The 17378-nt window shown below is 37.2% G+C and overlaps 1 protein-coding gene across 2 annotated transcripts in view; it reads left to right on the top strand.

Moving 5' to 3' along the window:
* Positions 1-17378, top strand: part of EIF5B (eukaryotic translation initiation factor 5B) — a 73187-nt gene that overhangs the window by 10251 nt on the left and 45558 nt on the right. For both annotated transcript variants that reach the window (XM_036028295.1, XM_036028294.1), the window contains exons 2-4: positions 15202-15327; positions 15428-15512; positions 16046-16724. In XM_036028295.1, the coding sequence (XP_035884188.1) occupies positions 15202-15327; positions 15428-15512; positions 16046-16724 (890 nt within the window). The remainder of the gene's footprint in view (positions 1-15201; positions 15328-15427; positions 15513-16045; positions 16725-17378) is intronic.

The raw sequence follows: 17378 nt of genomic DNA, 5'->3' as shown, positions 1-17378 counted from the left end.
ATTTTAACCAGCAATGTATTAGAGTTACAAGTTTTCAACATCCTCATCAACACTTACCATCTGACTTTTTGATGACTGTGGGTGTGAAGCAGTGTCTTACTATGATTTCGGTTTGCATTCCATGATGGTTTAATGTGTTTATTGGACATTTATTTGTATATCTTGTTCGAAGAATTGTCTATTCAGATCCTTTGCCTCTTTTTAAATTATTTAGGAATAAGAGTTCTTTATATCTTCTACATAGCAATCCTTTATCAGGTATGATTTACAACTGTTTTCTCCCAATCTGTGGCTTATCTTTATTTTCTCCCATAGAGGTTTTTGTTTTACTTTCTTGATAATACCATTTATAGTACAAAAGATTCTAATTTGGATGAAGTCTGATTTATATATTTTTAGGTTGTTTGTGTTTTTGATATCAGATCTAAGAAACCACCACCAAATCCAAGGTCATGAAGACTTACTGTTTTCTTCTAGTGGTTTTATAGTTTTACCCCTTGCTTTGAGCCATATCGAGTTAATTTTTGTATATTGTGTGATGTTGTAGGGGTCAGCTTTATTCTTTGTGGATATTCAGCTTTCCTGGCAGCATTTGTTAAAAAGACTTTAATTCTTTGTTGAAATCAGTTGATGCATGTAGGTGTTTATTTCTGGATTCTCAATTCTGTTCCATTGTATGTCTCCTTAGTGCAGTACCACACTGCCTTAATTACTATAGCTTTGAAGTAAGTTTGGAAATTGGGAAGTATGATTTGTCAAATTTTGTTCTTTTGGGGGGTTGTTTTGGCTGTTATGGGTTCCTTGCATCTCCATGCAGATTTTAGGATCAGCTTCTCAATTTCTAGGGGCAGGGAGGCAGCTGGAATTTTGATTGGGATTGCACCTGTACATCAGTGACTTTTCAACCTTTTTTGTCTTGTGGCACACATACACTGATCACTAAAACTGCAGCACACCAAAAAGTATGTTTTGCTGATCTGACAAAAAGAGGTATAACTTTGATTCATTTATATTGGATGGCTATTATTGTGTTGGCTGGTTTTTTTTTTTTTAATTGACAGTCTAAGGGAAGAGAGGTCAGTGCCCCTCACTAAATAGTCAGGTATTGCATGTTTTAAAAAAATTCTTGTGGCACACTGATTGAAAATCACTGCTGTAGACCAATTTTAGGAGTATTGCCAATATTATACCCTCTGATCCATAAACATGGGATATTCTTTCATTTATTTAGGTCTTTGGTTTCTTTCATTAATTTTTTTTGTAGTTTTCAGAGTAGATTTGCAACTCTTTTCAAAATTATTTCGAAGCATTTCTTTTTTATGCCATTGTAAATGTAGTCTTTCCTTAGTTTGATTTTTGAATTGTTCATCACCAGTGCATAGTTTAAATAGTTGACTTTTGTGTATGGATTTTCTATCCTGAAACCTTAATTTATTAGCTATAATAATTTTTTTGTCTTGTGTGTATGGATTCCTTAGGATTTTCTATGTGTATGGTCATGTCTTTGGCAAGTTTAGTTTCCTTCTTTTCCAATCTACATGCCTCTTATTTCTTTGCCTTGCCTAAAGCTCTGGCTAGATCTTGCAGTATGATGATGGATAGAAAGTCCGATGTTAGCTGTGTTTTTCCTAGAGATCCTTTTTTAGGTTGAGGAGAGTTTGCTAATTCCTACTTTGCTGAGTCTTTTTACTATGAAATGGTGTTGGATTTTGTTAAGTGCTGTTTATCAATTGAGATGATGATAAATTTTTGTCTTTTATCCTATTTATATCTGATGGATTAAATTAATGGATTTTAAAATGTTCAGGCAACCTTGCACTCATAGAGTAGTTCCCACTTGGTCATGGTATGTGATCCTTTTTGGTGCATGGGATGATGCTCCAACCACCTGAGCCACCTGACCAGGGAATGATCCTCTTTATATGTTTTTGGATTTGGTTTGCTACTGGTTTTTGAGAATTCCATTTTTTAAAAACTTTTAACCTTTCTATATAGTATTTGTTTTAGGTCTGTCTTTTGGTAAACAACATAAAATTGAACTTTTTAAATACAACTTGGTAACTTATTTTTAAGAGTTTAAAGTTACATTGCTACTGATTAATAATACATTTCACTTTATTTCAGCCATTCTATTTTGTTTATTTGTGCAATTCTGCCGTGCTTCTGTTTTCTTTCATTTTTTTCCCCTTTTTATTTGAGGTTAGAATTTATGCATGGCATTTTTATTTCTTAATAAAGAAATAAAAGTTAGGTTTGAAATTTTACTATACATATACAAAGTATTTAATGCCCTGTAGAATGGTACAAGGGCAGTAGTGCTGTTGTCCAGTATTTTAGTTTTATTTTATAGTCCTCTACTACAGGTCAGTGATTTTTTGTTTAAGGTCAAATGCTGCTTTCCTTAAAGGAATTACTTGTCAGGACTGAACCTTGAGAAGAAAAAAAAAAGCTTGTGCTTAGTGGATTTTCCATTCTCTTAAGAATTTAATTTGCTCTAAGGTCAAAATGATTATGAAGAGTGATTTCCGTTTTTAGATACGCTATTAGCTAACAAATTTTAAAGATATGAAATGTTGGGAAGACACTACCTTACTAAACTCTGGAAATTATGAGCAAGTTATAGGTACCTGATTTTAGCCCTGGTTTACTTTTTGTTTATGTAACTTTGTAATTTTTTTAATGTAAATTAACTTTCTATCATAGAAATTTCAAGCATACAGGAAAAAATGAAAAGAGTAGTATAATGAACCCCCATATACTCATTATCTAAATTTTGTCATTACTAGCATTTTGTCCCCATTTTTGCTATATGTATTTTATTTCATAGACATCTTGATATTTTTTCTCCATTTTCTTACCCAATCACAATCCCACCTAGTGCAGTGAACACAAATTCTTTAGTGTTTAACATCCAGCCCATATTTCAGATTTCCAGCTCCACAGTGACTTTTCACAGTTTATTCAAATGATGTTGTAAATGAGATTCACATGGCATTTCATTTTGATGTAGCTCATAATTTTAATAAAAGTCACATGTTTATTATAGGTATCTGGCTAAAATCAGTTTTTCTTTCTGTATAAATACTTTCTTCACATTCTCTGAATTTATTTAGAATTATCAGAACTTGGTTATCTCAGCCCATTGGTAATAGAATGGAGGGGAATTATTAGAGAGACTTGTTGGTGGCAACTATATTCTGTTCTGTTTGGTTTAAAGAAAAAGTCCTTGGGCAAGCCTATAAACTGATCACTGTTGCATGATGAATAAAGTATTAAATTATATTAATATGCTCCTATTTGTGTTGATATAAAATATGTAATCAATGTGTGAGATTTTGGGGGGCAGGATGGTATTATAGCACAATTATCCATTCTTTTTTAAATCCTCACCTGAGGACATTTTTTTATTGCTTTTTTTTTTTCAATCCTCACCCAAGGACATGCCTATTGATTTTAGAGAGAGGGGAAAGGAGAGAGTGAGGGAGAGAAACATCAATTGGTTGCCCCTTGCATCCCAACCAGGAACCAAACTTGCAACCCAGGTGTGTGCCATGACTAGGAATCAAACCCATGACCTTTTGGTTTAAGGGACAGTGCTTCAACCAACTGAGCCACATTGGCCAGGGTCATTGGTTTATTTTTTGTTGTTGTTGTTTTGAGAGAATGGAATGGTGGGAAAGAGAGAGAAACATTGATTGGTTGTCTTATATACATGCTTCCACTGGGGATGGGACCCTGCAGCCTAGGTATATGCCCTGACTGGGGACTGAACCTGCAACTTTTTGGTGTACGGGTTGATGCTCCAACCAACTTAGCCACTCCTACCAGGGCTAAAATGACCCATTTTAAATTCGTGTTCTGTGGCATTTAGTGCATTCACAATGTTGTGCAGTCTCCTGGGGGTGAAATTCACCTAAAACTACCCTTTTAAAATGCACATTCTATAACATTTAGAACATCCACAATGTTGTGCTATTTCTTCTATGTAGTTTCAAAATATTTTCACTACTAAGGAGATGCTGTACCCGTGAAGCGGTTATACCACATTGCCACCTCCTCTGAGCCCTAGCAACCACTAATCTATTTTGTCTTTTGAGTTACCTGCCTATTCTTAATATTTCAGATAAATAGAATCATACCATGTATGACCCATGTGTTTGGGTTCTTTCACTTACCGTGATGTTTTCAAGGTTCATCCACCTTACAGTACTTCTATTTGTTTTTAGGGCTGAATGATATTTCACTGTGTATACCACATAACATTTATCCATTCATCCATGATGGACATTTTGATTGTTACCACCTTTAGGCTATTCTGAAAATGCTGCTATGAACATTTGTGTAGTTAACTTAAGTTCCTGTTTTCAATTCTTTAGAATACATACATAGGAGTGGAATTGGTGGGTCATACCGTGATTCTATGTTAACTTTTGGAGGAACTGCCAAACTTTTCTATAGCAGCTGCACCATTTTACATCCCCACCAACAATGTACAAGGGTTCCAGTTTCTTCATATCTTTGCCAACACTTTTGTTCCTTTTTTTTTAAACTAGTCACCTTGGTAGTTGTGAAGTGTGTGTCTCATTGTGGTTTGGATTGGCATTTCCCAGGTTCTAACGATGACCAACTTTTTTTTTAAGTACTCACTGGCCATTTGTATAGCTTCTTTGGACAAATGTCTGTGCAAGGCCTGTACTCATTTTTAAATTGGTTTTTCTTTTTGTTATTATAAGAGTTCTTTATATATTCTGGGTACTTGACTCTTTAGATACATGATTTGTAAATATTTTCTCCCTCATGTGGGTTAGTGTCCTTTTTACAAAAATGTTTTATTTTGTTGAAATCTAATTTGTCTATTTTTTGTTGTTGCTTTTGCTTTTGGTGTTGTATTTAAGAGTCTATTGCCAAGTTCAAGTACTGCATTGTTTTGGTTAGCGTAGTATAAATCTACTGAAATGTAAGCTTAAAACACAAAAGTAGACTAGTTTAATGAACACACATGTCTACCACCCAGCTTCAATTGCTGATTCATGAATGACCTTTTATGTATATCCAATCAACTCTCTTCCTCCCTCTCATTAATTGGATGTACTTCAAGAGTTTACATAATTATAAGGAAAGTTTATATCTTGAATGTAAATTTTAAAGAATGGTGCATTTCCATCCATTTGGAAAAGTCACACATGGTAGAATCCTTGTCAGTGTTATTAGATAACAGATATGTTATATACTTTTCTCTCATTAGGATTTTTAAACTAGTATTTGAATTGATTTCAGAAAATTCAATTTGGAAATTTTACTGTGATCAAAAGTACATTAACTTACAGAGGTAGACATGGTTTTTAACTAAACTGCTATGATGGAACTGGTGATTCTTGCCTATTGTGTGAAAGTTTTGGTTGCCATTCCAAAATAGGGTTTTTTCCTATATTTAATAGTGCCTCTTAGGGATGTGTTACGTTCTCAACTGTTTGTTAATTGAAGAAGGTAAGGGAGGTGAATTGCATACAAAAAGGAATTTTCTGTTTTCAAAGGATCTTACATGTTAATATAGCAGATAGGCATATATACAGCTATACAGAGGTAATGTGTGGAGTTTAGGTTCATTGTGGGAGTATCACTCTTGAGATGTGAAATTTGCCTCTTAAAATTACTATATGTCTTTCACATCCCTTTCTAATTAAATTTGCCATGAGGAGAGCTGGCCAGATGGAAGGATTGAAGATCTTCAGTTGCTTCTCTATTGCTTACTATACACAGCTGCGGCCAAAATATTATAATGCTGGTGTTTAGCAAGTTGGTTATTGAGAAGTACTCTCTCCTGAGAGTAGTTACCTACATCAAAATTTTATTAATATTTATTTGGTTATGCTAGGCATTATACCAAGTAAATTGGGTGCAAATAATCTTTTAACAGTGATTAAGGAGGGACCAGAGCTACTTCTACAGAATACAAAGACTGAGTTCACTTTCATTAAGCACTGAAAGTGCTCATTTTGATCAGTTAATACTGGGTTGGCCAAAAGTCCCTTATACTTCTTCCATAAAATAAACACATTTTTCATTTTTATTAGAAACTTTATTAATTTGGATATTTTGAGTATGTTGGCTGTTCCTCGCTATTGGCTCCTGGCGAGTAGAGGCCAGGGTGCTACTAAACATCTTCTAATGCAGAAGACAGTCCCATAGCAAAGAATTATTTGGCCAAAGTGTCAGTAGTACTAAGAAACTTCACAAATGTCTTTTGACACATTTGATCAGTCACAGCACCTTCTCCATACACTGCACAAATCTTTTTTTGTGTTTCAGTTGCATTTTTACTTTTCTTGAAATAATAAAGCGTAATATGCCAAAACTGTTATCTTCTTCTATCTTATTAAAATGGCTGCACAAAAATTCACCAATTTTGATTATTTTTTAAAGATGCACGCTGATATGACAGTTGTGACAATACAGTATAACAAAATTATTTAGAATGAAGTTAAAGACAACTAAGCACTACTAAGAGCCAGGGTATGGAAAAAACTAAATGAACTTTTTGGCCAACCCAATATTAGAACATAAGTTGTCTTTTTCATAAGATGTTAAGAATGTTGACCTAAATTATCAATATCGTGCATTTATATATCTATATATATCTACAGGTATAATTAGGTATTAACTCATATTTCTTATGCAGTTACAAAACCCAAAATACTCATATCAAATAGTAACAGCATATAAAATTCTTTAAAGTTCAATTGCAGCAGATGCATAGTATTATACTATTGATTTGATTCTAAATCAGTGCTTCTCAATTTAATGTGCATGAACCACCTGTGGATGTGGTTAAAAGTGGAAATTCTGACTCAGTAAGTCTGGGGTGGGACCTCAGTTTGCATCTTTATTTGTATTATTGACACTATTGCAGATGTTTCCATTTCTCCCCTTTGCCCCCCTCCTTTCAGCTCCCACTCCCCGCTCCCTCTAGCCATCTGAAGTGATATTTATGCTGCTTATCATGGAATTATTCTTTGAGTAGCAAGGCTAAATGACCATTTGGTTGTGACTGTTTTGCCTCTAATAATGGACTTCTTTTGAGTTCAGCATGCCTGTATGTACTAGCAGGGGCTCGGTTTTTCTAATACCTTTTTCAATTTGAACTAATGATTTTGGTCTTTGTATTATATCACTTTTTCTTGGCTAAAATGTTTATGTTAAGTCTGTTCTGATGTTTTTTTACCGTGTGAAACAACTTGAGATTTTTTTTTAATTTTTAAAGATTTTGTTAATTTTTAGGGACAGGGGAAGGGAGGGGGAGAGAGAAATATCGATGTGTGAGAGACATATCAACTGGTTGCCTCTTGCACACTCCCCAACTGGGGACCTGGCCCCCCAACCTGGGTATGCTCCCTGACTGGGAATCTAATCAGTGACCCTGTGGTTCTCAGGCTGGCACTCAGTCCACTGAGCCACACCAGCCGGGGCTTTTTCTGGAGTTTTGATCTGTTTCATTTGGGCCATGTTTCTTTTGTCTCCTCATTTTCGCAGTTTCCCTGTGTTTGTTTCTATGTAGAGCTGCTGTGACTCTCTGTTTTGGTAGCGTGGCCCAATGTAGTAGGTGTCCTTTGGGGTCCAGTAGCACAACCTCCTCTGTCACCCAAGCTGGGTACTCGAGGTACACCCTTTGTGTGGGCTGGGTACACCCTGCTGTTGTAGTTGGTTGCTGTTGGCAGGTCAGCGGGATGTATTTACTTAGGCCAGTCAGCTGCAACGACTGGCTGTAATCACTGACACCACCCTCCACCCTCTGTGGAGGATCAGCTGTGCAGGGGGCCCACTCCTTAGAGCCAGGCTTACTTCAGCAGGGCTCTGGTACCCACCTGTGTTTTGTCTGCAGCCACATTAGCTATAAAAGCTATCTGCAGTGGCTGTTTCTTGTGCAGGGCTTAGAGGTGTCCAAGGGAGGGCAGGCTGTGAACCAAGGCCAGCTGCTGCTAGTGCTGAGCCTGGGGCCATTTAGCAAGGTACAGGAGCTCCCTGAGATTAGCTGCTACCTGTTTGAGAGGATTTAGGAAGATCAGAAGCATGAGCCAATACAAATTACTCGAATAGAAAAGCTACTGTTAACCCCCTGGGTGGGCCTGTAAGTTGAGTGGGGCATAGTCTCAAGGAATCACCAGGGCAGGGCAAACAATGTGAGCCAGGTTGATGGAGTTTCAGATATGGTGTCCACTATACTCTGTGGGTCTGTGAGCAGAAGCTCAGAAGAGGAGCAGTGGTCTCTGTCAGCAGTTCTGTCTTGGAGAAAGCTGTCTCCCAGCTCTTGCCCTGATACCAGACACTTCAGGTTCTCCCTGTATACCACTGGTGCCTTTCAAGCTGCCTCCCAGGTGCTGGATTTCAGAAGGAGCGAGTCTGAGGAAGTATGCATGTGGGGGGTGGAGGGAGGCCCCTTGAGAGGAATCCAGAAATTTCCTCCACTGACTCAGTCCCTGCTGTTTTTACAGCCAGAAGTTTTGGGGTCTTATCTTCCTGGCACTGTTACCCTGGGCTCTGGGGGACCTGGTGTGGGGCAGGGACCCCTTGCTCCGGAGATATTCCTCCCAATTTTTAACCATCACATGTAAGTGTGGGACCAGCCCATTCTGCATCTCTGCCCCTCCCACCAGTCTGGATGCATGTGGTTTCTTCTTTGATTCCATGGTCGTAGGAACATGATTCAACTTGTTTTCTGCTGGTTCTGAGTGATGGTTGTTCTATAGTTTAGTTGTAATTTTGAAGTAGTTTTGTGAGGAGGCAAGCCATATTTACCTAGGCTTTCATCTTGTGCTGAGGTCATGGGTCAGCCCAGTCACATTTTGTATATTAGTTATGAGCATGAAAAACTGATAAAAATACTACTTCTAATTAAATTAAATATTAGTTTCGTGAAAATTACAAAATAGTGATGAAAAAAATGAAGTACCTAAATAAATGGAGAAACATGGTGCTCATGGACTGGAAGTCTCAGCACAATAAAGGATGACAGTTCTCTTCAAATTTTCATACAGTTAACACAATTTTTCCTCCTCCCACCCCCTTAAGGAACTTCCTTCATTTTCCCCACACAGTTTTTAATTAAATAACTTACAGGATAAATCAGGAAAGAGATAAATTTAAGGGAAAGAACACATTTTTCTATTAAAATTTCAGCAATTTTTTGTACATATGTACAGGATTATTTTAAAATTATTTGAAAAGTCAAAAGGAGTTAAGAACAGATAAAACAATTCTGATAATGAATAAAGAAGAAGGAATGATTCCACCTGATTGCAAGACTTATTATTTAGCTTCATCAATCACAACAGTGTGTTAGTGCCAGAAGGAGGGTGCACAGATCAGTAGAGCAGAATAGAGAACACAGAAAAAGCCCTGTAGAATACATCTGATTTTCGACAAAGGTGCAAGAGTAATTCAGTATAGGAGGAATAGTTTAAAATGTCGGTGGAGTAGTTGGGTACCCATAGGCAAAAAGGGATCAAAGTGTATCATGGACTTAAATATAAACATTAAAGTACACAACTTTTAGGAGACAACATAGATAAAACTTTCCAGGGCTTAGAACTGGTAAAAAGTTCTTAGTCATGACACCAAAAACATAAGACATATGAAAGGATGCTCAACATCTCTAGCCAGCAGAGATATGTAAATTAAAACCACAATAGGATACCATTTCACACAAGTCAGAATGACCATCATTAGCAAATCAACGAACAAGTACTGATGAAGATGCGGAGAAAAGGGAACCCTGGCGCACTCTTGGTTGGAATGCAGACTGGTGCAGCCACTGTGGAAAACAGTGTGGAATTTCCTCAACACTAAAGATGGAACTGCCTTTTTGATCCAGTGATTCCACTGCTGGGAATATACCCTGAAAATCCTAAAACACCAATTCAAAAGAACCTATGCAACCCTATGTTCATAGCAGCGTTATTTATAATAGCCAAGTGCTGGAAACAGCCTAGGTGCCCATCAGTAAATGAGTGGATCAAAAAACTGTGGTATATTTACATGATGGAATACTACACAGCAGAAAGAATGAAGGAACTCTTACCCTTTTGGGACAGCCTGGATGGATTTGAAGAACATTATGCTAAGTGAAATACAAGCCAGTTGGTGAAAGACAAATACCATATGATCTCACCTATAAGTGCAACCTAATCAACAAAACAAACAAGTAAGCAACATAGAACTAGAGACACAGAAACCAAGAACAAACTGACAGTGACCAGAGAGGAGGTGGGATAGGGAGAATGGGAGAAAGAAGGGGAAGGGTCTAGTCAAGGAACAATAAAGGATCCATGTTAATGGGCATCATTGTGGGGACTGACTGAGAGAGAGGAATGGGTGAGGCAGGGGAGAGGTTGGAACAACAAAAAAACATGGCTTGTAAAAGAAAAACCTTGATAAATGGTACTCTTGAAAATTCAAAGTTTTTGCTCTGATAACCCTGTTAGTGGATGAAAAGACAATCTACAGACTGAAAGAAAATACAGATAAGCCACATATTTAGAACTCATATAAAGACTTGTGTGTGTGTATACCCACTCATATATAGAATATATAGAGTTCTTAAAACTCAACTTTAAAAGAAAAGCAATTCAATTAGAAAATGGGCAAAAGATATGAAGAGACATTTCACTGAATAGTATATATGAGTGACAAGTAAGCACGTGAAAAAATTTAACTTCATTAGACTTTAAGGAAGTGCAGATGAAAACTGTGATATGCTATCACAATGTCCCTATGACAATAGCTTAGAGGAAAGGTATCTATAATAACAAATAACAGAAACTGGCTGGGATATGGAGAAAAAGGGATATCACCATATATTGCTAGTATGAACATTAAAGGATATAGCTACTTCTGGAAATAATTTGGCAGTTTCTTAAAAAGCTACATGTATAACAATATTTTTAATAGCTTCATATTTTTTAAGATTTTATTTTTTTTTTAAGAGAGGGGAAAGGAGGGAGAAAGAGGAGGAGAGACACATGTGTGAGAGAAACAGATCAGGAGCCTCTCATCCCCCCAACTGGGGGCCTGGCCTGCAACCCAAGCATGTGGTCTGACTGGGAATCAAACTGGTCACTTTAGTCCGCAGGCTGGTGCTCAATCTGCTGAGCCACACTGATGCAGACAACCGGCCCGCAGTGTCCTCGGCATCATGGATGAGACATGAGGAATCCACATGGACTACTGAGTCCTGTGTGAAGGAAAAGGGACGGCCCAGCTACCCTCTCAATGGGAGGGTCCCTCTGAGCAGCCTGGCCACTCTCTCAAAGGAGGGCACCCCAATCCTTTCCTTCACAGGGTTTTTATTGGGGTTCAGTTTGCACAGGAATACAGGTAAAGTTCATCAGTCACTGTCAGGCAGTAAGGATCAAACAACAGATAATGCTCAAAGAACTAAAAAGGGCTTCTACTGAGTTGGGGTCTTATCACCTAAAAAACTACAGAACTTGAGGAGCTAAATTCATTTCCTTCCTGGGCCTTCATAATCTAATTAAGAGCATCCTTAGCAAGCAGGTTTCACAAGAATTTACATACTCCTTTTTCAGGTCTGACCATCCCGGGAAGTCTGTTGTCCCCAATGTGGATTGTACCACCCCTTGTTATTCTCACAGGCTTGAGTTGGGCAGAGGAGACAAAGGCAGACGGGAGAGTTGAATGTCTCGCAGGCAGAATGAGGACTCGGGCTTTGTCAAAGCCAAGGGGCAAGGGTCGATCACAGTCCCCCAAGCCCTTCCCTTCCCTGGGGCCTCCATGTGATCATGCCTGTCTGAGGTGATTCCCCCCTTGGGGAATCTTACCTGTCATTGGCTAACTGATCAAGCATTGGGGGCCAGACAAGGAGCAGAAGCAGCCCTCCTTCCAGGGAGATAAGCTTATCTCTTTAGTGTTTCCTGGTCCCGAGGTCTCTCACTCAGCCTTAGCCACGGGGGGGGGGGGGGGGGGGGGGGGGGGGCGGGGTTGAAGTTGAAGCTTCCTGAGACCAGGCAGGGCGGACACCAACACCACACCAGCCAGGGCTAATAGCTTCATTTTTTAAGGCCATGAAGTTACAACATTTTTCTATTTTGGAGTAACATGACCTATGAAAACACTGGATTGAGTACAGTAGAAATTTGCCTTTTACTTCTCTAAGTCTGTAGTAAGTGTAGAATAAATAATTAGGGGCTGTAATGGAAAATATTAATAGGAATATTATAACTTTAAGAAAACGCAAGTGGTCTTCAGAAGACATTTCTACAGAAAAATACCTTTACAGATTCCTTAATGATTTTAAAACTTTCATTATCAGTATGACTGGATTTTAGATTTGGCATCAGTTTGGCTGTAGCTTGTAGTGGGTATAGAAATAGGGCTGAAAATGCAGATAGAATGTGGTTTAAAGTTTCAGATTAAGTCACTGATGTTACATGTTTGTCATTTTCATGTCGTGGTATGGTTAACTTTTTAGGACATCCTCCTGAGTCTGGGGCAGGAAGTTCAGAATGCATTGAAGGCACACTTTAGAAAACATTGTAGTTAAGAATGTTGCCCTGGCCAGGTGGCTCAGTTGATTGGAGCATCATCTCATATAGCAAAAAAGTTGTGAGTTCAGTTACTGGTAGGGCACATACCTGGGTTGTGGGTTTGAGTCCCTGTCAGGGCACTACGAGAGGCAGCTGATCCATGTTTCTCCCTCTGCCTCTCCTTAGGTAAGGATTTTTTTTTAAGTTGTTAATGTTGTACATCATTAATATATTTTGTAGCTATGTTTAAATTTTTCAAATAGATTCAGAAACTTGATTATTTTCTATTTTCTAGAAAGGTAGTATAATTCTGATATCAGGTCTGGGCTTGAGATCTTAGTATGCTACTCTCTAGCTGGGTGGCCTTTTGTAAATTATCATCTTTAAAGCTTAACTTCATGAATTGTTAAGAATAAATGACATAATGTATAGTATTTCTAGTGGTTGGTGAGCACAATACTTGATATATGATAGGCATCCACAAACTATTAATCTTTTAAAGCCAGAAGAAGCAACCTTTCATAGTCAACAAAATATAAATGTAGTCCTATATATTGTGTTTTTCTAGAGATGTTTGTTAATAGGTTCTGGAATTATAGCTAAGCTATCCTCATGACATGAATATAGTTTGGGTGAGGGCTGGCAAATATTTGGAGGTGAGGTGCCAAACTTCGATCATTAGCCACCTTTCCAACTTACCCTCTTCTCAAAAACTGCTGTAATGTGAAATATGGGCAGAGATGATTTTGGAGGTATTGCTGGTTGATGCTGGGCCATACTTAGGTTTCTGTTACCTGGTGAGAGCAGAGAATCATCCTTGATTCTTCCCTTTCTATATACAGCCAGTTGGTTATCATATTTTTCTGACTATAAGACGCACCCCCTGCCCCTCCCACCCCCCCGTGCCCGCAAATTTGGAGTGGGGAAAGTCTTATAGTCAGTACTTAAGTGTTGCTGATTGATCTTTATCTGACTCACCTGTTGCTTGCCTCTACCGCAGGGTAGGTGATCATTGTTTCTCATCACAGTTAACCATGAAAGAGCTCCCTAACTGGTCTTCCTCCTTCCTATTCAGTTGGGGTTCTGCTTTGCCAGTCATCCTAGAGGTAGCTTTCTAAGATGGAGATTTGATTATGTTAGCAGGGTTAAGAGCTGTAACTATGGAATCAAACTTTCTAGGTTCATATCTCATCTCTGCCTTGTGTGATCCTGCACATATTCTTTGTGCCTTAGTTTCTTCTTTTATTAAAAATGGAATAACTGCTCAAATCTGACCCACAGTCACCCAGAAAGATTGCTAAAAATATATTGCCTACCTCACACCCCAGTTTCTGGTCACCCAGATCTTGGGTGGTGGGGTCAGTAAATCCGTAATGTACAAAAAGCTTCTCAGTTGACCCTGAGACACTCTTAGTGTTTGATATGCACACCCTCGTTGCCTGGTTAATCCTGTTCCTCCTCCAGTACTTGGTTCCCTTCTCAACTAGGAAACATCTAATATTCTCATTTTGGATTTGGTGTCTCAGGAAGTCACCACCAGCGGAGCAGTTAAATGTTCTATGATCCTATTTAAATACACTATCTACAGTATAAAATAAAAAGGATATTTCAACTTGGGCCAACAATTTATAAAAGCATTAAACTTTTTTTACTTTATGGCACTTAGCATTTTGCAGTGCCTGGTGTACTGATTTGCTGTCTGTCTCTTCTACTAAGCTCTTTGAGGATAGATCCTGTATCTTCAATGTTTTCTAATATAATTTAAAAATTATATTCATCATAGAGTTACAAGTTACTCTCTTTAGAACTTCTCTTTACTGAACTGAGGCTTCTATATAACATGGTGTCTATCAGTGGGGGCCATATTGCATGGTCTTAATTTTTTTACTATATCATTTATTGGGATTCATCTACCTTTTCTACTACGTATCTCAGATTGACCTTGGTTTTCTGTAGGTTTGAATTGGAGCTTAGTTGGGTTTGCTTTAAATTATATTGGTAGATGAGGACATTGTAGAATGGAACCAGAAACAAAACAGTAAAGTAAAAGGTGAGTTTGTTTACTTCTAGATTTTTGGATGTTGTATGTGCTTTACTTAGTGAAGCATTCCTAATTCATTTAGATTTGGATGTTTGGTTTGTTTTGCTCAAGGCATTCAAACTTTGTGCATCTTAGTATTCCTGTTGGTAAAATGAAATAATAGACTAGTTGATCTTTAAAGCTCCTTCCAGATCTAAAATTTTTCATTATTCCAAGTACAAATGAATAGATATCCAAAAATTTAGATGTTGTTATTGATAATGAAGTAATAAGACTTGTTTCATTCTTTAAAATCTCTCTTTTATAAGTAACTCCAGACACATAACAAAACTTAGGTATGAACAAAAGTTAATTTCCATTTCTTGATTACCCAGAGTGCTTCATTATATATCTTTTTCTGATGTGAATGTAACTCAGATTTTATTGAAATAGATGCAGCAAGGCTGATAAGTAGATATAACTAGAGTAGTTGTGAAAGAGCTTGCCAAATGGTTTTTCTCAGTAGGATGCTAATGTGTGATAAAGGCTAAAATTACTTTTTAAAAATGTTTCTCTATACGTGAATGTGCTAGATTACTATACTCTCGAGTAACATTTAGATCTTCTTTGTTTTCATTTAAGTGCCAAGGATGACATTGATCTTGATGCCTTGGCTGCAGAAATAGAAGGAGCTGGTGCTGCCAAGGAACAGGAGCCTCAAAAGTCCAAGGGGAAAAAGAAAAAAGAGAAAAAACGGCAAGACTTTGAGTAAGTATGTTTCAAATATGTTTGCTTCTTATTAGCTTTGGTACTAGATGCACTTACTAATCTAATTCAATGCCTCAAATATATTTTAATCTTTTTCTAGTGAAGATGATATCCTGAAAGAACTGGAAGAATTGTCTTGGGAGGCTCAAGGCATCAAAACTGACAGAGAAACTGCTGCTGTAAAGGTAAAAGATGTTTGTTACCCAGCTGTGCTTCTCAGTGTCAGTTTTAGGGTGCTGCTTTTGGAAATTTTTGACACGTGTGTGTATTGTATGTGTATACATGTGTATATGTTAAAACATTATATAAATTCTTATGCCAGTGGGGGAAAGCAATTTTTAGGAAGGAAATATTATCCTTTGAATTTGAAGAGGCCTTTAGAGTAATGGGAAAGTGATAGGCGTTTTTTTCTTCCCTTCAATTTCCCTGGCTTTGTGTGCCATTTGAAGAAGCTAATAAATGCGGGCTATGATTAGTGCTGGCTAGAGCACCTAGATCCTGACATTCACAGTGAATGTGAGAGGTGCCTGAGGCCTAGGATAGCTTCTGGCACTTGGTTAAGTTTTATATCCCCATAAAAAGGACCTTATTTTGAAATTATTTTGAGAATTTTTTCCATGTGTATTTAATGAAGCATGTTACCCTGAGGAGTCTCAATTATTTATTTTAAAGCAAAATGCAATTCTGTTAATATTTCTAACACTGGAAATTTTTTTAGCCAACAGAAAATAATGAAGAAGAATCCACCTCAAAACAAGATAAAAAAAAGAAAGGACAGAAAGCCAAAAAACAAAGTTTTGATGATGACAGTGAAGAACTAGAAGATAATGATTCAAAATCAAAAAAGACTGCAAAACCAAAAGTGGAAATGTACTCTGGGAGTGATGATGATGATGATGATGATGATTTTAACAAACTTTCTAAAAAAGCTAAAGGGAAAGCTCAAAAATCAAATAAAAAGTGGGATGGGTCAGAAGAGGATGAGGATAACAGTAAGAAAATTAAAGAGCGTTCCAGAGTGAATTCTTCAGGGGAAAGTGGAGATGAATCAGATGAAGTTTTGCAGTCTAGAAAAGGACAGAAAAAAAATAAAAAAAGTAAGGCAGGTCCTAATGTAGAGAGTGGGAACGAAGATGAAGACTCCTTCAAAATTAAGACAGTGGCCCAAAAGAAGGCAGAAAAGAAAGAGCGAGAGAGAAAAAAGCGAGAGGAAGAAAAGGCAAAATTGCGGAAGCTGAAAGAAAAAGAAGAGTTAGAAACTGGTAAAAAGGATCAGAGTAAACAAAAAGAACCTCAGAGGAAATCTGAAGAGGAAACTGTAAAATCCAAAGTGACTCTTGATACTGGAGCAGCCCCTGCCACTGATGAGAAAGGAGAGGTGTCTGCAGCCATTGAAGGTTGGTAAAGTTATTGGGAAAGGGCAAAAGGCTTGGGTTCCTATTTAGTCTAAGGTTTCATTATTATACCCCAAAGTTTTCTTATTTGTCCTTGATTATAAAGATGCTTAATTGCATGAAAACCTTTTTAAAAAACTATATATACTCTTTTACAAACTTACATACTCTTTGAATTAATGTTTATTATTAAACATTTATGTATAATACAAAATGCTTTTCAAGTAGCTTTTCAAAATTCTAGTGCACAGACTAGAATTTTTATAGAATTTCAATGTGAACAACAATTTTTTTTGTTGATAAAGAGTGGAAGTTGCCTAATGAAAAACTTATTCTTCATTTTGATAACTCCATCAGATAATATCAGAATTCTTTCTTATTTTTAAAAACCCAGCTCAGCCTGTGAGATAGGAAAGTGAAAAGATGCTAAAATCAGTTAACATCTTTTAAACAATTGTGAGCCACTTTTTTGTACCAGAACCAATTAACAAAAAATAAATTGTCTAACTAAATTTTTCCCTTAGTTGGAATGAGAATAAAGATCAAATGATTCACAGAGTTTTCTTTAGTAAAACTCTTAATGGGAAAATTGACATAGTTTTTTTTAACCACTCAAATTATTATCTGGACGTATTTGAGGAAAGTACTGTGGAAGTA

This window comes from Phyllostomus discolor, chromosome 6 (genome assembly GCF_004126475.2).
Source record: "Phyllostomus discolor isolate MPI-MPIP mPhyDis1 chromosome 6, mPhyDis1.pri.v3, whole genome shotgun sequence".
NCBI lineage: Eukaryota > Metazoa > Chordata > Mammalia > Chiroptera > Phyllostomidae > Phyllostomus > Phyllostomus discolor.
This window is presented reverse-complemented; position numbering and strand designations above follow the sequence as displayed.